The sequence below is a fragment of the Oncorhynchus tshawytscha genome, linkage group LG01 (assembly GCF_018296145.1).
Source record: "Oncorhynchus tshawytscha isolate Ot180627B linkage group LG01, Otsh_v2.0, whole genome shotgun sequence".
Classification (NCBI taxonomy): domain Eukaryota; kingdom Metazoa; phylum Chordata; class Actinopteri; order Salmoniformes; family Salmonidae; genus Oncorhynchus; species Oncorhynchus tshawytscha.
In genome coordinates, this window is record NC_056429.1 from 75,639,034 (window position 1) to 75,663,389 (window position 24,356).

Genomic DNA, 24,356 nt, shown 5'->3' on the forward strand with positions numbered 1-24,356 from the left:
GTCCCTCCCTCCAGTGTTATGTGTTGTGTGATGATGAGTGCAGGAAATAGTTTGTTTGTATAGAGTAAGTGTCCCTTCCTTCGTCTCGCCTGCGGTACTAATGTTCATCTGTTTTCGGTGTCCCTCCTTCCATTGTTTTCACAGGCTACAGTCAACAGCAGGCCCCACACCCTGAGAACATTTGTGCCCATGTCTGTGTAGTACCACACACAGTCTTTACTGTGTTGCTGCAGCTGTACATTCACCGACATGCATATGGAATCTATAGGCTTGTATTAGGGGTCGAGCCGTAAACCCTCACAACACACACGGCTGCACACTGGGGGGTGTATGGCACATCAGTAGCAGTACTAGGATGATCTAGTGTTGCATTTCTGAGGCCTAGTGAAGCACAACCCGCTAGTGCCCAGTCTCTCTCTCTCATCTCTCTCTCCTTCTCTCTCTCTCTCTCTCCCCCCTCTCTCCTCTCTCCCCCCCTCCCCTCTCCCCCTCCCCTCTCTCTCATCTCTCTCCCTTCCCTTTCGCTATCTCTCTCTCTCTCTCTTTCTTTATTTTGCTCCCTCTCTCTTTCTCTCTCTTTCTCTTCTCTCTCTTGCTTTCTCTCTCTCTTCTCTCTCTCTCTTTCTCTCTCTCTCTCTCTCTCTCTCTCTCTCTCTCTCTCATACTCTCTCCCCCTCTCTCTCTCTTCCCCCTCTCTCTCCCCCTCCTTCGCTCTAGCTCGCACTTGCTCTCTCTCCTCTCTCTCTCTTTCTCTCTCTCTTTCTCAGGCCCCTGCTATAGATTATTAATATATCTGGCACAGTCAGTCTGCAGGCTTGACTCTACTGGGTTACATTATGGGAGAGGAATGTTAGCAGTAGTTAGCGTTATGACACCCTGACCTAGAACCAGACCATGGTAGAAGGACATGGACAAATAAGCACTGATAGTTCGCATTATGACACCCTGACCTAGAACCAGACCATGGTAGAAAGACAATGGACAAATAAGCACTGATAGTTAGCCACAGTTCAACAGAAAACTCCTTGACAATCCAACAGACAGAGAGCAGTGATGTCTAGTTGCATGCTTCAACATCTACCCTCTCTCCTCTGTTGCCTGCACATCCCAGACTCATCGAGGTCTGGTAAAAACACAAAAAAGGACTGAATATTTTGAAAGTGAATCATTTGAAGTGCTTGTTGAAGAATAATTAAAGTTTTTTCTTATGGCTTGGAATCATAAAACATCCTGACAGGTAGCTTGGGTGATGTGTGCCTACACCTGCCCCTGTCACTCATGCGAGCCGTTGGGCATTTGTACTAGCTAGTAGCTATGGACCTGTAGATTCTTGATTTTGCAGGGTTGCAGGGCACAGAGGGAGAAAATGTTGATCAGTTATGTGTGGGGTTTAAGCCCAGCTGGCAGAAACACAATGTGACATAGCGATGAACCCAACCCTGTTTGGATGCTACGTGACTCTATCAAAAAGGTTTTGGAAGGACTAAGTTGACATTACCTTTAGTATGATGATCCAGCCATTCGGTCATGCTCATCCAATGACATTGTGTTACTTCTCTGATATTTTTTCTTTTAAGAATGTCTTCTGAGAATGTGTCATTCATCCGTCACTTGCTATGGTTTGATAGGAACTGAAGCTAGAAACTGTAGCGATTGAAGTTATACAGAAGTGTTTCAGACTATTACCTCTTGTTGACAATTGGTTTACAAAGTCGTCTCCCAGGTGCGTTTACATACTGAATACATTGAAGTCCCTGTGGTATTCCCTACAATGGGACGCATATTGCATATCCCCTTCGGGACAAGGCATTGAGAAGACTGGTGCATTGTCTTCCTTTCATGTGAATAACTGCAGTGAAACCTGAATACATGACGATGCTCCATACTGTAGCTCTTTGGTCTCTGTAGTGTCGTCTGACTGACAGTCAAGGTCGCCAAGGGTTACGGTCAAGGTCCTGTTAGACTTGCTTTGACTTGATTCACCAGGTAGATAATACAGGTGAATGTGACAGGATGAAGTCTTCCATCTCAATATAATGTACACGTCTCTCTCTCTCTCTTCCATCCTTCCATCCTTTCACCCCTCTCTAGCCTTTGTCATTGGCAGATCAAACAAGAGATTAAAGACAGAGCTATTTGCAGGGAGCACTAACATCCTGTTAGACAGGTGGATAAAAAGGATGACAGGATAAAGTATGATGACTTTACAAAAAAAAAAAAAGGCTACGATGAGTCAGCAAAATATATGCCTCTACTTTAAGACTTTATTCGATGCTGAAAGACTGTAATTACATTTTCCACATTGGGTTGCAATGAATGACAAATGACAGTTTTTCAAAACTCTGATATTATTGAAACACCACATGAATGAATATGAACATTTACATAGTAAGTAGATTTCTATGAAAGTAAAAATAGGCTGCTCATGTGTTGTGGTTGATCAAGTAGTTTTGCTTTTGTGCTAAGTATACTGTGTATTGTGTGTGTACTGCAGCCAGCCAGGTATACAGTATGTAAACTGCAGGGCCTAGAAGACTGTAACCTTCAGGGGAAATGTCACTGCCGTCAGAATAGAGCCAGAGCCTGGTGGGACAGTTATTTTTAGTTGGGCTCTGCAAAGAAATGATTTATACTATTTCAATCAACACTCATCCTGAAGCCTTGCCAATTTAGCTCAATTTGTCAACTCACTTGTGGTTGTTCGGAACATTTTGTTGAATATTGTGGGGAAAAAACACAAGCTTTATATGCCTTTCATGGACCGTACTTGCTACATATGTCACATATATAATGACATATAATCTAATCATTATGTTTGTTCCATAGGTCATTTACATGAGTCACTTCCTGTGCAAAGTGTATACTGTATTTGCCCCCATTTGAAATGGGATGGCAATGGACCGATTGGATAATAGTGTTTGTTTAAACCATTGGACTCAAGCCCCACCTCTGGCTTTGCGATTGTATACAGTTTGATTAATAGGCAAAAGTGCTTTGTTAGCCTAGCAGGATTTGCATCGGCTGCTTTTGTTGACACATGCTGCCCTGTTATTTTTAAAGCCCTATGATAGGCAGGGATTCTCTCTGCTTGGTACGGCCTATCAGGTTAGGCCAACTTTCTGAGCAAAGTTTTCCCATACGGTGTAATCAGTGGTCATCAGCTGGCAGAGCAGAAAACCGAGAGCCATCTGATCCTGTCCCGCTGCTGCACCTCGCTCCCTCCGCCCTACTCAGACTGGCAGCCTCGTTACAGACAGGCACATTTGGGGAAACTTAACACCCGAAGGGGTTCTGGAGGTGCCCGTGTTTACACTTCAGATGAGGAGGACATCACAGGAGGACAGACCAAAACAGGAACCAGGACTGTTTCTCTTTCTTTGAGCTGTGAAGTAGAAACGTGTGGGACGTGGCTGTGCCTCTGCCTCTCCTGCAGTGCATTTATGGTGTTGTTGGATTAGCCGGGACAGGGAAACGTTTCAAAGGTCAGAGACTGAGAGACGGTTCCTGAGAGCAGAGCAGAGTTGAGAGGAGAGCAGTCACAGAAGAAAGGAGTGACAGAAGGAAATGCCTAGGACATTTTAGCTTCTTCTGGGAGTCAGACAGACTTTCTCTCTCCAGCTAACCCAGCTCTGTGTGGAGGGGAGGGGTGTTTGTGTCTGCTGCCAGGCTGCCTGCCGTAGCTTCCTCTCCGCCCCCTTGGAGGAAAACTATGGCTGCCTCTTGGTGGAATAACGGAGCTTTGGATCAAGTTAAGTTCACTAACGGAATCCCAGCATGAAATTAGAAGGAACTTAACGCTGTTTATAGAAAGGGAACGTAGGACTGACAGTCATGGGCAATGTGTGTGGCTGTGTGCGGGGCCCCAAGGAGGAATGCTATGTGGACCCCACCAAAGCTCCGCTCAGCCCTGAGTCCAAAGAGCTCCGCGGCCGGCGTTACTTCCAGAGGAAGAAGAAGAGGAAATCGGGGGAGTTTCAGCGGCCGGAATCCCTCCGGAGCCGAGGAGGAGAAAGTGTCCAGAGTGAGGAGGATATCCCCAGAAGGGTAGAGCTCCAGCATGGAGCAGACAGGAGCATCAGGGAGAGCCAGGCTGGGGCACCAGAAGGGGAGACACCCAGACCTAGACTAGGAAGTATCAGCAAAGGGGTGTATGTTGGGGAGGTCCCCAAAGTTCCTCTTGGGAAGAAGTTAGCATTGCGATCTGGATGGATTTCTGCACACCAGACAGACAGAGAGGAAAAGCTCCATGGCATCACCAAGACCTCCAGGAGTATCACTCCTAAGGATGGTCTGCTGGAAAAGAAGCTGCTACATAGGCAGCTGAGGCGGGCGGTGACATTCGGAGCCGTGGAACATATGCTCCGGACCCTGAGAGGAGGCGGAGATCACAACCTATCTGGGAACCTAGAAGGGCTCCCCAAAATCATATGGAGCACTCAAGTGCACAGGAGGAGGAGGAGGAGGTTTCACAGCTGTTCTGATGGAGGGTCCCGCTCTCCAGATTATCTGGAGCCTCTCCAAGCATCTGCCAAGTGTACATCCGCCCAACAAGAGGTAAACTAAGTGCAGGCTATTTATAGCCAGCCAACATGTGTGGACCAAAATGTAATGTGCTACCGTATCAGTAACTCTTTAATACTGTACAACTGGTGTCTTGGTTTGGTTCCTCTTACATGATACAGATGCACTGTTATTCTGAAATAGCAAACATGATCTTTGCTTTTGTATGTTTTCATTATTCTATGAAGTGTTGTTTTATTGCAGAGGTGTTGCATGGAGACAGTGTTTGTGTTGATGTGTGATTGGACTTCACGGCATAATGTTTCTGTATGCTGTACTGGCAGACTGCTAACTGCCATTTGCTCTCTAAAACCATTCAGAAGACAACTATAATTGTACTATGACATAGTCTAACATTCCCTTTGAGTCAAACAACAACATAACTGGCATCATCACATGCTGTGATGTGGAGCTGTAATATACAGCCTACAAAGCCACAACACATTGACATAGAGATAATTACAAAACTCTGAGTAGTTAATTAGCTTGTTTCACTGCTATGATTCTCCTCACAAGTTATTTCACACAGCAGTGTTTCTTGTGAGCCTCACCTCTGCTCGAGCTTGGCTACTAAGGTTCTACCCATTATGTCAAACCAGATTCTAAACTGTTTTTTTGATCTTTAAAATGTTGTATACCTCAGTGATAAACAGCTGGCATTTGGAAAGGTTATTTGTTCTCTTTGATTCTCCTTGAAATGTTGATGTTTTGATTGCTCAGGTCCATACAACTCTCCCACTCCTTACTTCTAAGACACAGTTTATATCAGTCTCTTTGTTTTGCTACTAGATTTCCCAGCTTTCGGATTCGAAAGGTAAAATACCAAAGGAAGCAGCTTATCACGGCGAGACCACTATTTTCCATGACGTAATTCCAAGTATAGGAAAGTGCAACAACATTGGGGTCATTTGTTCCCGATATCGTATGTCTCGCCCATATGCTCGATGGCAATTTTTACACAAATTAGTGGTCAATCTGGCAGCACATAGCATCATCTTTTTAGTATGCCCCCAAATCTACTGAACATGACTGCTACAATATGTCGTGTTACTCACATTCAACCCCAATTTCAATGTCCATTTTTGCTTGCTCACCGGTTTGGGACAGATTTAGGGCGAAGGTTAATGGGTAGTTGGAGTTTTGTTGACAGTTAGTTGAACATACAGTATACTGAACATCTACAAACCATATATTGGGGACTTCAAATAAAGTGCTACCATCATTTTGCTTACTCAATGATTGTTAAAGTGTAACTAGGTCAGCAGTGCCTAGCGAAACATGAAGCATGACAACACAGCAGGAAGAGGTTCAAAGGTCACTTCCTGTTGTCAAGGTCAGAGGTGATCATGTTTTTCCTCCAGCATAGATACATGGAATTGCTTCCTGATTTCGACTGTGTTGAAATGTCAGGGGAATGTGTTTGGTTTAAGATCATCGTACCCTCACTCTTTAACCTGTGCCAACGAATAGATTATTTATTATCCAGCTGCCAATTTGAGATGTCCAATAGGGACACTGATTCAGTATGAACCAAATAAGGAATTATTGAGGTGTAGCTATATGAATTTGGTGCAGACATTTATCATGTGTGTATTCATTCAACACAATATAATGAATTTAGCACATTTATGTTGTTATTAGTTATTCTATCTGTGACTCTAGAAAGGCTCCCAATTCAAACATATGTTCCTAACATCTGAAGTATTTCCATGAGGTATGATATACTTTATTGTTCCCGATATAGTATGTCTCACCCATATGCTTGATGGTAATTTAGGTGTTTTGATGGTAATGTAGGTGTAATGACTAGTTTGTGTTGTTCCTAATAATAACTTGTTTGTGGTGTTCCTCTCCAGATCTCTGAGATCCATGTTTGCGGGGAGTCGGAGGACATGACAGCCAAGGAGCGTCTGCTGATGTGGTCCCAGCAGATGACCGAGGGCTATGTGGGCGTACGCTGTAACAACTTCACCACCTCCTGGAGGGACGGGAGGCTGTTCAATGCCATCATTCACAAATACAGGTAACACCATTTACAAATACAGGAAATGCCATCATTCACAAATACAGGTACAACACCATTCACAAATACAGGTACAACACCATTCACAAATACAGGTACAACACCATTCACAAATACAGGTACAACACCATTTACAAATACAGGAAATGCCATCATTCACAAATACAGGTAACACCATCATTCATAAATACAGGTAACACCATCATTCATAAATACATGTAACACCATTTACAAATACAGGCAATGCCATCATTCACAAATACAGGTAACACCATTTACAAATACAGGTAACACCATCATTCATAAATACAGGTAACACCATCATTCACAAATACAGGTAACACCATCATTCATAAATACAGGTAACACCATCATTCATAAATACAGGTAACACCATCATTCATAAATACAGGTAACACCATCATTCATAAATACAGGCAATGCCATCATTCATAAATACAGGTAACACCATTTACAAATACAGGCAATGCCATCATTCACAAATACAGGTAATGCCATCATTCACAAATACAGGCAATGCCATCATTCACAAATACAGGTAACACCATTTACAAATACAGGCAATGCCATCATTCACAAATACAGGTAACACCATTTACAAATACAGGCAATGCCATCATTCACAAATACAGGTAACACCATCATTCACAAATACAGGTAACACCATTTACAAATACAGGCAATGCCATCATTCACAAATACAGGTAACACCATTTACAAATACAGGCAATGCCATCATTCATAAATACAGGTAACACCATTTACAAATACAGGCAATGCCATCATTCACAAATACAGGTAACACCATCATTCACAAATACAGGCAATGCCATCATTCACAAATACAGGTAACACCATCATTCATAAATACAGGTAACACCATCATTCATAAATACAGGTAACACCATCATTCATAAATACAGGTAACACCATCATTCATAAATACAGGTAACACCATCATTCATAAATACAGGTGACACCATCATTCATAAATACAGGTAACACCATCATTCATAAATACAGGTAATGCCATCATTCATAAATACAGGTAACACCATTACAAATCATTCAGGCACCATCATTCATCATTAACACCAAAAATACAGGTAACACCATCATTCACAAATACAGGCAATGCCATCATTCACAAATACAGGTAACACCATTTACAAATACAGGCAATGCCATCATTCATAAATACAGGTAACACCATTTACAAATACAGGCAATGCCATCATTCATAAATACAGGTAACACCATTTACAAATACAGGCAATGCCATCATTCATAAATACAGGTAACACCATTTACAAATACAGGCAATGCCATCATTCACAAATACAGGTACAACACCATTCACAAATACAGGTACAACACCATTCACAAATACAGGTAACACCATTCACAAATACAGGAAATGCCATCATTCACAAATACAGGTAACACCATCATTCATAAATACAGGTAACACTTGACATACGGAACCTGTATCTGAAAAAGAGACCAATCCCTATATTTAATTTAAATTCCAGCACAGTGGAATTATTGTTTGCTTTACAATGCTTTTTTATGGATATATATATTTTAAAAATGTAGTTAGTCTTTCATCAGGGTTTAACTGGAATATCATCTCATATGAGTATATTTCCAGTGTATAACAGCAACAATTTACAGTTCATAAGAACATAACTATTTTCCTCCTTTGTTTACTTTTGTGTCTTTTGCTGAGTCACGTCTGTGATTCACCACCACATTTTGAGTCTTGGACTTCTCTGTTTCCCATCAACTCAATAAGGCAGCACTTAGTGGTTGGATTTTCAGTTAGACAATATCGAATTTCAGACCCTGTATATTCTACCTTGTTGGACTGACCTAAAATGATATGAACTAGACTGCAGTAGATGGAAAGGTATTTCTCCTTTCTCCCGCCTCCCTTTTGTTTGTTATGTTGAATGTCACATCACTATTTGCAGTCCTAGCCTTCTCAAGTTCAATGGACACATAACTCAACACAAGTTATTGACGTATGTGTGGGTCATGTGGAATTTTTTAACTTAACCATTGACCTCTTTTTGGCTGGCCTGACTGTGTTTGGCTCTTGAGCAAACACGTATTTATTTCTCTGGAAAGTCGGGGACTGCACTGCGTCCCTAGGCATTTCCTCTGTAGTTAGCTTGCTATTTACAGGATAAAAGTACATTATATTACAGGCTCATTTTACATTGCTAACTATTTTTTCCTCACACTAAAACTTTCCTACAAACAAATATGTTTTCTTCAATGAGAAGTTCCTTACTAATACCAACATACTTCAAGAAGAATAGTGTGTGCTGAAATAGCTGAAATAACCTAAAACATAACAAACGAAAACCACCTTAAATTATTATTTGCCAAAATACTACGTTTGTGTTCTTCCACTTCCAAAAGTATCACATATTAACATTTCATTAAACAGATGAGCTCCCCATTAGTATATTCTCTTCCTTTGCAGACCTGATCTGGTGGATATGGGCAGAGTGTCAGCTCAGACTAGCCGGTCAAACTTAGAACAGGCCTTTGGTGTGGCTGAACGGCTTGGGGTGGCCAGACTACTGGACCCCGAGGGTGAGTTGTTCTGTTTATCCACATGCTCGTCCGTAACAGTTTGTTTGACACAGCAGGTAAACATTTGCCATTAACACCTCAGCTTGAAGAAATGCAATACATTATTACCTGAGTGGGGAATGACTTCTAAACACAGTTTTCCTTACAGATGCAGGATCTTCACTTGATCCCCGTGCTGCAGGAGAACTTTCCTGCAGTGCAGGCAATGTGTAACTTGTAGTGTATTTCAGCTTTAAAAAGGCTTCTAAACTTTGTAATTTCCAAATTCAGAGTTTATTTTCCCTTATGAAAAATGTATTAACCTCTAAAAATATTCCCATTAATTATAATTCACATAATATTTGACATTTCAGGTTGCTGCGGGATTATTTTCCTGCTGTAGCAAACTGCCTCAAATTAAGATCCTACAGTTGTACTGGCTGCTATTTGTTTTATTAGATGCTTTACAAAATGAAAATGACAAAACAAGCATATGGCATAAATAGGATTCAAATAGCCCAGAGTATTCATGTCTGATTTTAAATACTTTCTGGTATCATGTACAGTACCTTATGATGACCGTGTTGTGTATTTGATCTAATTTCACCTTTTCTCACCAGACGTGGATGTGCAGTCTCCTGATGAGAAGTCGGTCATCACATACGTCTCCACAATGTATGATGTCTTCCCTAAAGTACCTGATGGTGTTGACGGTATCAATGCAAATGTACGTACATGATGAACAGATTCTTGTCCAGCACACTTAAATCTCCTACGCAATTATAGTTAAGAAAATAGTTTTGTATTTAAAAAAAACAATATAATGAAAGCAAAATTCACCTCAATACAAAGCAGCATATTCCTATTAACAGCATGGGTTGACTTATACCTTTTAAGCCATTGACTGCAGTGTACTTTCCTCTTGAAAGCGAACACAGTAAAATGTGTTTTTATGAATGTGATTATCACCATGTTAAATTAATCACTGCATGTACAGTTGAAGTCGGAAGTTTACATACACTTAGGTTGGAGTCATTAAAACTCGTTTTTCAACTACTCCACAAATGTATTGTTCACAAACTATAGTTTTGTCAAGTCGGTTAGGACATCTACTTTGTGCATGACACAAGCAATTTTTCCAACAATTGTTTACAGACAGATTATTTCACTTATAATTCACTGTATCACAATTCCAGTCAGTCAGAAGTTTACATACACTAAGTTGACTGGGCCTTTAAACAGCTCCAAAAATTATGTCATGGCTTTAGAAGCTTCTGATAGGCTGATTGACATCATTTGAGTCAATTGGCGGTGTGCCTGTGGATGTATTTCAAGGCCTATCTTCAAATTCAGTGCCTCTTTACTTGACATCATGGGAGAATCACAAGAAATCAGCCAAGACCTCAGCAAGAAAATTGTAGACCTCCACAAGTCTGGTTCATCCTTGGGAGCAATTTCAAATGCCTGAAGGTACCACGTTCATCTGTACAAACAACAGTACGCAAGTATAAACACCATGGGACCACGCAGCCGTCATACCGCTCAGGAAGGAGAATCGTTCTGTCTCCTAGAGATGAACATACTTTGGTGCTAAAAGTGCAAATCCCAGAACAACAGCAAAGGACCTTGTGAAGATGCTGGAGGAAACTGGTACAAAGTATCTATATCCACAGTAAAACAAGTCCTATATCGATATAACCTGAAAGGCCGCTCAGCAAGGAAGAAGCCACTGCTCCAAAACCGGCATAAAAAAGCCAGACTACGGTTTGCAACTGCACATGGGGACAAAGATCGTACTTTTTGGAGAAATTTCCTCTGGTCTGATAAAACAAAAATAGAACTGTTTGGCCATAATGACCATCGTTATGTTTGGAGGAAAAATGGGGAGTCTTGCAAGCCGAAAAACACCATCCCAACCGTGAAGCACGGGGTGGCAGCATCATGTTGTGGGGGTGCTTTGCTGCTGGAAGGACTGGTGCAATTCACAAAATAGATGGCGTCATGAGGGGGGGAAATTATGTGGATATATTAAAGCAACATCTTAAGACATCAGTCAGGAAGTTAAAGCTTGGTCACAAATGGGTCTTCCAAATGGACAATGACCCCAAGCATACTTCCAAAGTTGTGGCAATATGGCTTAAGGACAACAAAGTCAAGGTATTGGTGTGGCCATCACAAAGCCCTGACCTCAATCCTATAGAAAATGTGTGGGTAGAACTGAAAAAGCGTGCACGACCAAGGAGGCCTACAAACAGTTACACCAGCTCTGTCAGGAGGAATGGGCCAAAATTCACCCAAATTTTTGTGGGGAGCTTGTGGAAGGTTACCCAAAACATTTGACCCAGTGTTAAACAATGTAACGGCAATGCTACCAAATACTAATTGAGTGGATGTAATCTTCTGACCCACTGGGAATGTGATGAAAGAAATAAAAGCTGAAAGAAATAATTCTCTCTACTATTATTCTGACATTTCACATTCTTAAAATAAAGTGGTGATCCTAACTGACCGAAGACGGGGACTTTTTTCATGGATTAAATGTCAGGAATTGTGAGTTTAAATGTATTTGGCTACGGTGTATGTAAACTTCCGACTTCAACTGTATATTTCACACAGATCCTTTGAATTCACATCAGTGACAAGTATTTTTGGCTTACCTTTGGCATACTTTCTTGACTGTATTCTTCACTTGGATCTCGACTTTTATTCGAAACATGATTCTTGGCTGGGATTGGGCACAGATGTTATATGCAAATATGCATTCCATTGCGTCACTCATATGTCTAATGGAAGGCATTTTTTTCAACCGGGCTTTGTTGAGGCAAATACTGTAAGTCTGAGCAGGATGTTTTAAAGGCTATGGAAGAATGCTGAGATGTGTGTACAGTAATAACCACAGCAAAGTGTCTTAACTACTTCTTTTTGTAGTTAAGTTTGTATAGCACCAACTGTTCAAATAAATATTATGACAAGTTGCCCTATGGATGTATTGCTTGAATGACTTGAAATACGCTCAAAATACACTCTACCCCAAGAACTTAGTCCGTTTAGAAAATGCACACATCCCTACATGAGCCAATGTATTGATTAAAAATGATATTTTTTTTCTTAACAGGATGTTGATATCAAATGGGTAGAGTACCAGAACATGGTGAATTACCTGATCCAGTGGATCAAACACAACGTGGGATTGATGTCAGACAGAGCGTTCCCTAACAACCCAGTGGAACTAAAGGTAAAGCACAAAAGAAATGTGATTACAGATCAAATGCAAATGAACACATTTTCTGCCATATTGAATGGTAGAAAGATCCCTAATTTGATCAAGAATTAACCTCCAATAAGCCTCCAATATATGGAGTGTTTGTCTGGTTGGTTTTCAGTAAGCTGGATAGCAGTTTATAGAGCTTGGCCCTGAAAGCCTGAGGCTAGGAGCCCAAGCTCTCTGAGGCTTCAAATGGCCCAATAAGTAGCATCATGTTAATGAAATGAAAAAGTAATGCGAGCTATATTGACAGGTGTCAGAGAGCAGCTCTGTTTACTTCAATTAGTCCATAGCTGCTAATACAACAGGAGCTCTGTGTGGTACAGTAATTTCAAAGCAGATTAGTGTGAGTATACACAGATATTAGATGCATGTATAATAGCATAGACAAAATGTATTGATTCTATTGAATCTATTTCTCTGATATGTGGCTATGTTTGCGCTGAACTAATGTTTTAAAAAAACATCTGTTTTTATTTTTACAGGCACTTTATACACAGTACTTGCAGTTTAAAGAGAATGAAATCCCGTTGAAAGAAACCGAGAAGAGCAAAATCAAGCATCTTTACAAAATGCTGGAGGTATGCTACCACGACATACACTCACTTGTTCTTTAGAGCCTGTAAGTGCTTTCCAAACCAGCAAACTACAATGAACTTAACTAAGATGTTGCTGTGTATGTGTTGGGGGACAGGTGTGGATGGAGTTTGGTCGTATCCAGCTGCCTCGGGGGTTTCACCCCAATGATGTGGAGAAGGAATGGGGCAAGCTGATCGTGGCCATGCTGGAGAGGGAGAAGAGCCTGAGGCCTGAAGTGGACAGGTATGAAGGGTCATCCTTCTGATGCTGCTGGTGCACCACACACTACTATGATTTGTAATTATAATCCCGTATTTACATGACAGCCATGTAAGTACGTGAGCTAACTAAGATTGAAGATTTTACCCAATTGTCTGATTAGAATGACTATGAAAAACTGTATTTAGTGATTGGTTTAAGGGTCAATGGTGAGTGCTCTGGTGAACTGCTTATTTGTGTTACATGAAGTCCCCCTCTTTTATAATTGGACGTTTGTGTCTAAACTTCTGTTTAAGGATGTGCAGTAATTTGATTATTCTGTGGTTCATGAAATGACATTTCAGTTCTTCAAACTGAGGTATCTATTTTTTCCCTAAAAGACACTTTCTATGTCTTGTCAGGTTTGTAGGCATTAATTGTGCTGTGATTCCATGCCTAGTTTATTGGCTCAAGCCTTTCAGTGATATTTTTCAGGTACTTTAGAGCGCTGATGCTGGGTATTCCTGTAATTTCTTGTCAACATCAGGTTGTTTAGAAGCTGACATTCTGGCACAGTCACAGGCACATTGTACTCTTATCATGACATCTCGCATGAATGGTTTTTGGACTGCAGGTACTATTTATGTTGGAAATCACCTGGCTTGTTGATATCTGGTAATGTTGTGTAATATTATGTAGATAACTATTGGCTTTGCAAACCAATAGAAGCCCAGTTGTACAGTATGTGCCACAACCCCTGTTACCATAAACTGTTACCAGGTTATCATCATTGTTTTTGTGACCAGTGGATAGACAGTGAAAATGCACTCTTGCAACAGCTGCATAGTGTGGATCCCAGCTTATGGAAGAAAAGTTAGAGGGAGTTCCTCCCTTCTAAACTCCTCTGTTTCATTTAAGAAGACCAGGAGTGGAGCTATTATTGCTCAATTTAATTTGTGTTGATAAAAAAAACGTGCATACGCCTCACGGACACATGCTCAAATTGGCATACTTTTGATAGATTTAAACAGCTGTAAATTATCGAGATATCAAAGTGTCACCAACAAAAACATAAACAATAGGCCTATAGCAAATGCAGAACATGGCATACATTTTTCACATGCAAACAGCACTTTTCGGTAGTGCTAAAAGCATGCTATTCCATGAGAGCAACATTTATTTTTCGACTCGAAGCAATGAGTACAATCACTCCTCCATGACAACAGCATCATAAACAACAGAGTTGGCTAATAAGTCCTTAGTTTTTGGGTTATGCTCAGGTAAAACAATTTGGCTAATCTATATTACCAAGACCTATTACTGAAGATCAAGGGGTATTAAATGAATTGGAATGACTCGAAATCTGACAAACTTTGTTTTTAATGTAAAGATATAGCCTAATCAAAAGAGAATTGGTAGTATAAAGAAATGGGTTAGAAGAAACGTACATAACCAACCCATAAAGCAAATGCAACATCCATTTATGGCCAGCTATGTAAACATTGATTTATCCTGCAATAGATGTCTATCAATTTGTAATATACATTTTTGTCTTCTTCTAATGCCTCTTAAGGGGAACGTAATCTAAAAGTAACTGAAAGTAATCAGATTACGTTACTGAGTTTGAGTTATACAAAAGTTACGTCACTGATTACAATTTTGGAAAGTTACCTAGTAACTGTAACGGATTACATTTAGAAAGTAACCCACCCAACCCTGACTGTTACTGTCTGAACCTGTAATGAATTGTACAAATAATGCCATGAGCTTCTATGGCCTACGGCAACATGTTCTTTAAGGGGTGTGTTCTAATTTATTGTCTCTTCACCTCGTTGCATGAGGACAAGGATGGGCCTATAAAAAGGGGAGAAGAAAACACTTTGTGTCAGTTGGATCTGTGAGTGTGTGTGTCTGTCTGTGCTGGACTTCCTATTTCAGATGGAAGCGAAATTAGCTAGATAGTGTGATTGTCTGAGTGGCTCAGTATAGTCCTATAGTCTTCTAGCATGCACAACAACATGGCATACAACATGGGATACAGCACTGTCTCGTCTGTGAGCAACAGCACTCTCTCAGGACCAGCCATAGAGCCGCTGCTCTCCAGCACCGCGGTCTTTCCAATGTTTCTCAATAACAACTCTGTGTATGGACCAAGGTGATGTTAACTATTAGACGTCAGGGCTGTCTAAGCTTTTCTTGTTTGTTTGTTTGTAGATGTATTTTCTGCAGATGGGATTTTCAAATGGAACTGATGCCAATGTAGTGACACACCTTCGTTGTTTATTCTGTAAAATGACATCTTTAATATGAATGTCAATTATTGTATTTTTTCTTTTAGGCTTGAAATGTTGCAGCAGATTGCAACCAGAGTCCAGCGGGACTGTGTCACTGGAGAGGACAAACTAGCGTTAGCACGAACTGCCCTGCAGTCTGTAAGTAAATAAGAATTTGTTCTTAACTGTCTGGCCTAGTTAAATAAAGGTAAATGTAAAAAATAAAACAATGAATTGAAACAGCATATTCACAACAAAAGCACAGAATACTCCAGGTCCTGCTTTTACTGATGTTTATTTGATGAGGCAAGTTGTGTGTCTATTTTTTTTTACATCATTATTGTTACTGAACTTTGTAATAGAAAAGTACATCACCAACTGTTTGGACATTTTCTTTTTTTCTCAGGATGCTAAGAGACTAGAGTCTGGGGTCCAGTTCCAGAACGAATCAGAGGTCTCTGGGTACCTTCTGGAATGTGAGAACCACCTGAGACAGCAGGTGGTTGACATTCAGATTCTACTGGACGGGAAGTTCTACTGCTCCGATCGGCTTGTTCAAAGGTGCAAACTCACTGCTTTCTCTAAATGCCATGCAACACATGTAAATAAACATAACATTTGTTGTGAAATGTTCATTAAACTGATCAAAAAATCATTAAACTATATTTCTAAACATATCATTGTGTGTTGTGTGTATGATCCAGGGTATCCAAGCTCCGTGACGACCTGCTGGGGCTGAGGGCAGAGTGTTCCTCTGTGTACAGTCAAGGACGCACCCTGACGACCCAACAGACCAGGATGATGATCTCAGGCATTACTCAGAGTCTCAACTCAGGCTTCTCTTCATCGAACCACAACTCCAGCCTCACCCCAGCCCTCACCCCTGGAGGCCTGGGCTCTCCCGGTTCCACCTTCACCTCCAGCTTTACCCCGGGCCTCACCCCTGCCCTGAGCCCCGCAATGACACCTGGCGGCATGCAGCCCGGGTCAATCCAGGCCTATATGGGGGGCGGAGGAGGGGGCATGGATCCGGGATCCCTCCAGCACCATAAATACATGCAGATCCGCAAGCCCCTGGGCAAGTCCTCGCTATTGGACCCCAACATGACCAAGGAGGAGGTCAACATGAACTTTGTGCAGGACCTGATAAACTGGGTGGAGGAGATGCAGGTGAGGACCTACATGTATTCACTGTACTGTTAGTATTATCCTGTACATTTTGATATTTGCGATTTAGATATTTTGAGACCAAATCTTAATTGTTTTCTCTTCCTTTGAAGGTTCAATTGGATCACGGAGATTGGGGAGCCGATTTGCCAAGTGTGGAAACGCATTTAGAGAACCACAGAAGTGTTCACAGAGCCATCGAAGAATTTCAAATGAGCCTTAAAGAAGCCAAACTTAGTGAGGTATGTACCAGCAACAGTCCGCCTATTCTGCCAAGTTTCTGTCTGGACAAACTTAGAAATATCTCTGTGCATCACATTCAGTTGTTTTGTTTTGAGTGCAAACCCCTCAATGCTGCAAAGTTTTAAATGTCAACTATTAAAAACACATGGTATGTCTATTTATCTCAGATGCAGATGACCCAAGCGCAAAAACTAAGTTATTCTGAGAAGCTGGGCAACTTAGAATATCAGTATGGGAAGTTACTGGTAAGTTTCCTGTTAAAATATTTGGTAGTTCTAACTAACAAAATAATTACTTCTCTACTATTTTTAATACAACATGGACAACCTGACTATTTCCTGTGGTTCTGGCCTTCTGTAGAAATGTTCGCGGGAGCGTCAGAAGAACCTGGAGAGCCTGCATGACTTTGTGTCGCGGGCCACCATGGAACTAATCTGGCTCAACGAGAAAGAGGAAGAAGAGGTCGCTTTTGACTGGAGCGATCGCAACGGCAACATCTCCAAGAAGAGACAGTACCACGCTGTGAGTCCCGACACTGTTCAGAACGTTGTATTTCCATATTTTGCTCACAGAATATAATATCATTATTCAGTTCCTATTCATTCTTGTAGACAATTACTTTAACATTACATGTGTGTTTAGAGAGTTATTCTATTAGCCAGTTGTTGGTGACTTTGAGGCTAAACATCTGAGCCATGCATTTCTGGCAAGGATCCACAGCTGGCATGTACAGCCTTCCCATCAGGAAATGGGTTTGACTCAGTTGACCTAAAGGGATTAACACATTTCCTTCTGGTGAAACAATATCTTGTGGAAATCTTATTTCTGGGGGTGGTATGTTTTCTCTGAAAACAATGTACAAAGGCTACATAATGTATGGGTGGAAATGAGTCATAGGGGCTTGTTTGGGGCTTACATCATACCATTTAAACACATGGTAATGGCTATATTACCAACGTCCTATTAATCTTAGAATCAATTAGATGAATCGGTTCAATGTGTCTCCAATGGGATTTGGTTCAAGCTGGTATTTAGAGATACGTGCCATACGAGCCTCTTCCAAGTCATAGTGTAGGTATCCCGAGTGAGAAGGGATTGTTCTCAGGCAGTGGTTGGATGCCAAGGACGTGGTGTGACATCTCGGGTGTTTCTCTCTCGCTCTCTCTCTGCCTCTCTCTGTCTCTGTCTCTCTCTGTCTCTGTCTGACTCTGTCTCTCTATCTCTGTCTCTGTCTGTCTCTCTCTCTGTCTCCCTCTCTGTCTCTCTCTCTCTGTCACGGTCTCTGTCACGGTCTCTCTCTGTCTCTGTCTCTCTCTGTCTCTCTCTCTGTCTCGCTCTCTGTCATGGTCTCTCTCTCTGTCTCTGTCTCTCTCTGCTGTCTCTCTGTCTGTCTCTCTCTGTCTCTTTCTGTTTCTGTCTCTCTGTCTATCTCTGTCTCTGTCTCTCTCTCTGTCTCTGTCTCTGTAGGATCTGATGAGAGAGTTGGACGACAAGGAGAAGGTGATCAAGTCTGTGCAGGATAATGCAGAGAACCTTCTGCAGGAGAACCACCCTGCCAGGCTAACTATTGAAGTAAGCCCTGTCTGTGTTTACAGATGTCACATAACCACTCCATAACCATCTGATATACACTTCTTTAGTGTAAATACAACATTTTTTATATGATAAATAAGTTAGATTGTATGCCTCAGATAATGTGGTAATTTGTCCATTCAAATATAAATATGATTACTCATTTTCAGCTAAACCTGCGTTGGTGCTCAATAGTGTCATACACATTCCTAGAAGAACAATCATAGGGTATTTTTAATTGTAACATGTTTCTGTGTGGAATCCTCTAGGCATATAGAGCAGCCATGCAGACCCAGTGGAGCTGGATTCTACAGCTCTGCTCTTGTGTGGAGCAGCACCTGAAAGACAACACAGTCTATTTCGAGGTGAGTTATCTGTTTTCCTCAAACAAATGGATAAAGGCCTGCTAGTTGCAAAAAGCTCATCTGATCTCCTTTCCTCACTCCCATACAGTTTTTCAATGATGCCAAAGAGTCCATGGACTACCTGAAGAGCCTACAAGGTGACATCCAAAGAAAGTATGGCTGTGATCGGACAAGCAGCGTACACAAGCTGGAGGATCACATCCAGGAGTCCATGGTAACCTGGCATTCCCAAAATATGTTGTTAAATGAGACACATAGACCAATCCCAAAGACTCACATGGTCAGAAATCCAATTATGGATTCCTAGAGGTTCCAAATGAATACCCCCACCATTAAACATTAACTAACTATCCCTGCAAGTGAATTCTGCTTATGCTGAACTGGTGAAGTATCATAATCCACCTGTGTGTTTGACTGATGCTGGAACATGGGTGTGGTCTGTCTGTCCCCAGGATGAGAAGGAGCAGCTCCTCCAGTACCGCAGCACAGTGGCTGGGTTGGTGGGCAAGGCCAAGGCCATCGTCCAGCTCAAGCCCAGAACCCCAGACACCCCTATCAGGTCTTCCATACCCGTCAAAGCCATCTGTGACTACCGACAAATAGAGGTGCTATTTGAGTCTCTTGTTAGAGATACATGTATGTGCTACCAGGGGCGCAACTTTTACTGGGGACGGGGGGGACGGGGCAGTGATACAAAACGAGGCTTAGGACCATGCGGACGCATCCGAGAGGCCGGGTGGGCTGTTTGGAGTGTTTATCCAACTGGATAAAATTTATATATATAAAAACAAATTATGTACCCCCCCACTTCTAAAACCAAAGTTGCGCCCCTGTGTGCTACTGTCCGTTTTCTATTTATTCAAGTAGTTCTTCACAAGTTGCATACTTTACATTGAGTTGTCAAACTTATCTTCTGTAGTAACAAGATGTACATTGAGGTCTCTAAGGAACATGTTTAGCCATGTTAACTGCAGGGATGTTTATTTAGATAGCGGATCAAAAGTTTGATACTTTGAGTTGATTTGGATTTCAGAGTCAAATTGTAGTCGTTTTGATTTGCCATGTCTCACTTCGTCTCACTCCTAGATTACCATCTATAAGGATGATGAGTGTGTCCTGGCCAGTAACTCTCACCGGGCCAAGTGGAAGGTGATCAGTCCCTCTGGCAATGAGGCCATGGTGCCCTCTGTCTGCTTCACTGTGCCTCCACCCAACAAGGAGGCTGTGGACCAGGCCAGCAGAATTGAGCAGCTGTACCAGAATGTCCTGACTCTGTGGCACCACTCGCACATCAACATGAAGAGCGTGGTCTCCTGGCACTACCTGATGGCGGACGTCAAAGCCATCCGCAACTGGAACGTGTCCTCAGTACGTTTACACTTATCTACTTAATCAACTCCTAGACCCCATTAGCAACACTTAAAGTGATAAAGGTATAATTATGCATCTTCTACTGATTTTGGTCTTCATAAGAAAGAGAGTGATTACTGTTATTAAGCCTAGAGTTTCCTATACTCACCGACTTTACCTGTCATTTCATCATTATAGTTGGTGCTGACTGTACCTTTTCAGAGAACATTCTAGAAGGTTTCCAGGTATGGGTCTGTCTCATGTGTTTTCCCCTGTTCTCCCCAGATTAAGACCATGTTGCCAGGTGAGCACCAGCAGGTCCTTAGCAACCTGCAGTCCCACTTTGAGGACTTCCTGGAGGACAGCGAGGAGTCTGAGGTGTTCACAATGGCAGACTGTTCCCAGCTAGAGAGGGAGGTGTTGACCTGCAAGGAGTACTACGAGGAGCTGCTCAAGTCTGCAGAGAGAGGCAAGGCTGAACTAAGCTAATATGCAGAGAGAGGCTAAGCTGAACTAGTCTGCAGAGAGAGGCAAGGCTAAACTAAGCTAATATGCAGAGAGAGGCAAGGCTAAACTAAGCTAGTCTACAGAGAAAGGCAGGGCTAAGCTAAGCTAGTCTACAGAGAAAGGCAAGGCTAAGCTAAGCTAGTCTGAAGCAAGGCTAAACTATTAGCTAACTTTTACTCAGGAGCTCGCTGGTACATGTTTTGGCAGCAGTCCTCGAGGCAAATGGATGGTTCTTTAAAACTATTAGGCATAAAGCTAATATAGTTTGGAATTATGTTTGAACCTGCCAGGGTCCACATGGCCAGAACTGTAGGAAAGGGTGTGTTTGTGTGTGTGGGCGTACTGATGCGTGTGTCTGGGTGTGACTACATTTTCCCTATATGTTTCCCCTGATCTTGCAATTATGTCTGTTTAGATACTTGGTCTTATGTCACCACAGGTAGTAGAATCTCCTGCAGAGGACATTAGGGAGGTGTTGATTTGCTTGATTGCCCACCAATTAATCAGCATAATTAATAAATAATATGCAGATTGTTTGTAAACACTTTACAATAATGGTGCCAGATTTGATTAATGGTGCCAGAGATTAATAGAGTAGTTTTCATGATTTGTTAACTCATTAATTTCACACTCTCTCTGCTATGTCCGGGAGAGAAGTGTTTTGAATTATATACAGTATTCAGACCCCTTGACTTTTTTCAAATTTTGTTATGTTACAGTCTTATTCTAAAATGGATTAAGTAGTTTTCCCCTTCATCAATCTATGCACAATACCCCATAATGACATTTCTGCAAATTTATTACAAATAAAAAACTGAAATATGACATTTACATAAGTATTCAGACCCTTTACCCAGTCCTTTTTGAAGCACATTTGGCAGCGATTACAGCCTCGCGTCTTCTTGGGTATGACGCTACAAGCTTGGCACCCCTGTATTTGGGGAGTTTCTACCATTCTTCTCTGCAGATCCTCTCAAGGATGGGGAGAGTTGCTGCACATGTATTTTCATGTCTCTCCAGAGATGTTTCATTGGGTTCAAGTCCGGGCTCTGGCTGGGCCACTCAAGGACATTCAGAGACTTGTCCCGAAGCAACTCCTGTGTTGTCTTGGCTGTGTGCTTAGGTTCGTTGTCCTGTTGGAAGGTGAACCTTCACCCCAGTCTGAGGTCCTGAGCGCTCTGGTGCAGGTTTTCATCAAGAATATCTCTGTACTTTGCTCCGTTCATCTTTCCCTCGATCCTGACTAGTTTCCCAGTTCCTGCCACTGAAAAACATGATGCTACCACCACCATGCTTCACCATAGGGATGCCAGGTTTCCTCCAAACATGACACTTGGCATTCAAGCCAAAGAGTTCAATCTTGGTTTCATCAGAACAGAGAATTCTGTTTCTCATGGACTTCGAGTCTTTATGTGCCTTTTGGCAAACTCCAAGCAGGCTGTCATGTGCCTTTTACTGAGGAGTGGCTTCTGTCTGGCCACTCTACCAAGGCCTGATTGGTGGAGTGCTGCAGAGATGGTTGTCCTTCTGGAACTTTCTCCCATCTCCACAGAGGTACTCTGGAGCTCTTTCAGAGTGACCGTATGGGTTCTTGGTCACCTCCCTGACCAAGGCCCTTCTCCCCCGATTGCTCAGTTTGGCCAGGCGTCCAGCTCTAGGAAGAGGATTGGTGGTTCCAAACTACTTCATTTAAGAATGATGGAGACCACTGTGTTCTTGGGGACCTTCAATGCTGCAGAAATGTTTTGGTATCCTTCCCCAGATCTGTGCTTCGACACAATCCTGTCTCGGAGCTCTACTGACAATTCCTTCAACCTCATGGATTGGTTTCTGCTTTGACATGCACTGTCAACTGTGGGACATTATATAGACAGATGTGTGCCTTTCCAAATCATGTCCAGTCAACTCATTCTGTCGAAACTTTTAAGTGTTGAACAGGAGGAACATGAGGAGTCTGTACTTATGTAAAACCTGTATATCTCTGAGGTGCGTAATTGATGAGGATTTTGGGGTATTTCCCATTTTCATAAGGCTGTCTGGAGGCTCAGGAGGAGCACCTTTAGATCCGATACAGATCCGCACCCCACTGGACAGAGACGATCTGGTCTTGTGTTGAGCAGAGTATCCATTCTGTGGTCTTGCATCACAGAGCAAGAGGTAGGGCAACAACTCACTGTTTAGACTGTATCATCACTCTGTCATATTACAACTCACTATTCAGACTGTATCATTACTCTGTCATATTACAACTCACTATTCAGACTGTATCATTACTCTGTCATATTACAACTCACTATTCAGAATGTATCATTACTCTGTCATATTACAACTCACTATTCAGACTGTATCATTACTCTGTCATATTACAACTCACTATTCAGACTGTATCATTACTCTGTCATATTACAACTCACTATTCAGACTGTATCATTACTCTGTCATATTACAACTCACTATTCAGACTGTATCATTACTCTGTCATATTACAACTCACTATTCAGACTGTATCATTACAACTCACTATTCAGACTGTATCATATTACAACTCACTATTCAGACTGTATCATTACTCTGTCATATTACAACTCACTATTCAGACTCACTATTCATTACTCTGTCATATTACAACTCACTATTCAGACTGTAATTACTCACTATTCAGAATGTATCATATTATATTACAACTCACTATTCAGAATGTATCATTACTCTGTCATATTACAACTCACTATTCAGAATGTATCATTATCATTACTCTGTCATATTACAACTCACTGTCATATTACAACTCACTATTCAGACTGTATCATTACTCTGTCATATTACAACTCACTATTCAGACTGTATCATTACTCTGTCATATTACAACTCACTATTCAGACTGTATCATTACTCTGTCATATTACAACTCACTATTCAGACTGTATCATTACTCACTATTCTGTCATATTACAACTCACTATTCAGACTGTATCATTACAACTCACTATTCAGACTGTATCATTACTCTCTCATATTACAACTCACTATTCAGAATGTATCATTACTCTGTCATATTACAACTCACTATTCAGACTGTACCTCTCTGTCATATTACAACTCACTATTCAGACTGTATCTCTCTGTCTTACACATCTATTCATCATATCTTTTCCAGACATGGGTCAAATACATCTGTGCTTGATTTACTTTTCCTGGTACAATGAGACCAACATAATAATATCATGTGTGAACTTCAAGACAAACCAAGTACACCTAAATTGTGAAGTGTTTAATGTACTGTACTGTATGTATTTGACCCAGGTGTGATCTGTTCATATTGACTTAACTCCTCCAAATTCGTTCCTTGCAGAAGAAGAAGGCAGAGCTGGATCAGCTAATGGAGGGTCTGGAGACCATGAAGGAGAAGTGTGAGACATTTCTCAGACAGGCCACAGCCTCTCCCTCTGTCCCCGCCCTCTCCTCTGACCTCAACGTCCTCATCCAGAGCATGAGCCAGGTTTACTCCATGTCTTCCATCTACCTGGAGAAGTAAGTGGGCACAGACACTGTTATGGTCCTCCTCAGTGCAGGGCTAGAATATGCTCAGCACATTCAAAATCAACAAGGCATTTGCAATTCTTTTTTATGGTCCCACTTTAAATGCAACT

At 41.6% G+C, this 24,356-nt stretch overlaps 1 protein-coding gene across 1 annotated transcript in view; it reads left to right on the forward strand.

Annotated features, from left to right (window-relative positions):
* Window positions 1–24,356, forward strand: part of LOC112256808 (dystonin-like) — a 186,542-nt gene that overhangs the window by 64,666 nt on the left and 97,520 nt on the right. The window contains exons 10-29 of the mRNA XM_042328349.1: window positions 6,417–6,583; window positions 9,096–9,208; window positions 9,808–9,914; window positions 12,303–12,422; window positions 12,938–13,033; window positions 13,147–13,274; window positions 15,568–15,661; window positions 15,909–16,063; window positions 16,207–16,672; window positions 16,783–16,911; window positions 17,080–17,157; window positions 17,273–17,434; window positions 18,380–18,484; window positions 18,754–18,849; window positions 18,938–19,063; window positions 19,302–19,454; window positions 19,936–20,217; window positions 20,485–20,673; window positions 22,738–22,863; window positions 24,059–24,237. Of these exons, the coding sequence (XP_042184283.1) occupies window positions 6,417–6,583; window positions 9,096–9,208; window positions 9,808–9,914; window positions 12,303–12,422; window positions 12,938–13,033; window positions 13,147–13,274; window positions 15,568–15,661; window positions 15,909–16,063; window positions 16,207–16,672; window positions 16,783–16,911; window positions 17,080–17,157; window positions 17,273–17,434; window positions 18,380–18,484; window positions 18,754–18,849; window positions 18,938–19,063; window positions 19,302–19,454; window positions 19,936–20,217; window positions 20,485–20,673; window positions 22,738–22,863; window positions 24,059–24,237 (3,071 nt within the window). The remainder of the gene's footprint in view (window positions 1–6,416; window positions 6,584–9,095; window positions 9,209–9,807; window positions 9,915–12,302; window positions 12,423–12,937; window positions 13,034–13,146; window positions 13,275–15,567; window positions 15,662–15,908; window positions 16,064–16,206; window positions 16,673–16,782; window positions 16,912–17,079; window positions 17,158–17,272; window positions 17,435–18,379; window positions 18,485–18,753; window positions 18,850–18,937; window positions 19,064–19,301; window positions 19,455–19,935; window positions 20,218–20,484; window positions 20,674–22,737; window positions 22,864–24,058; window positions 24,238–24,356) is intronic.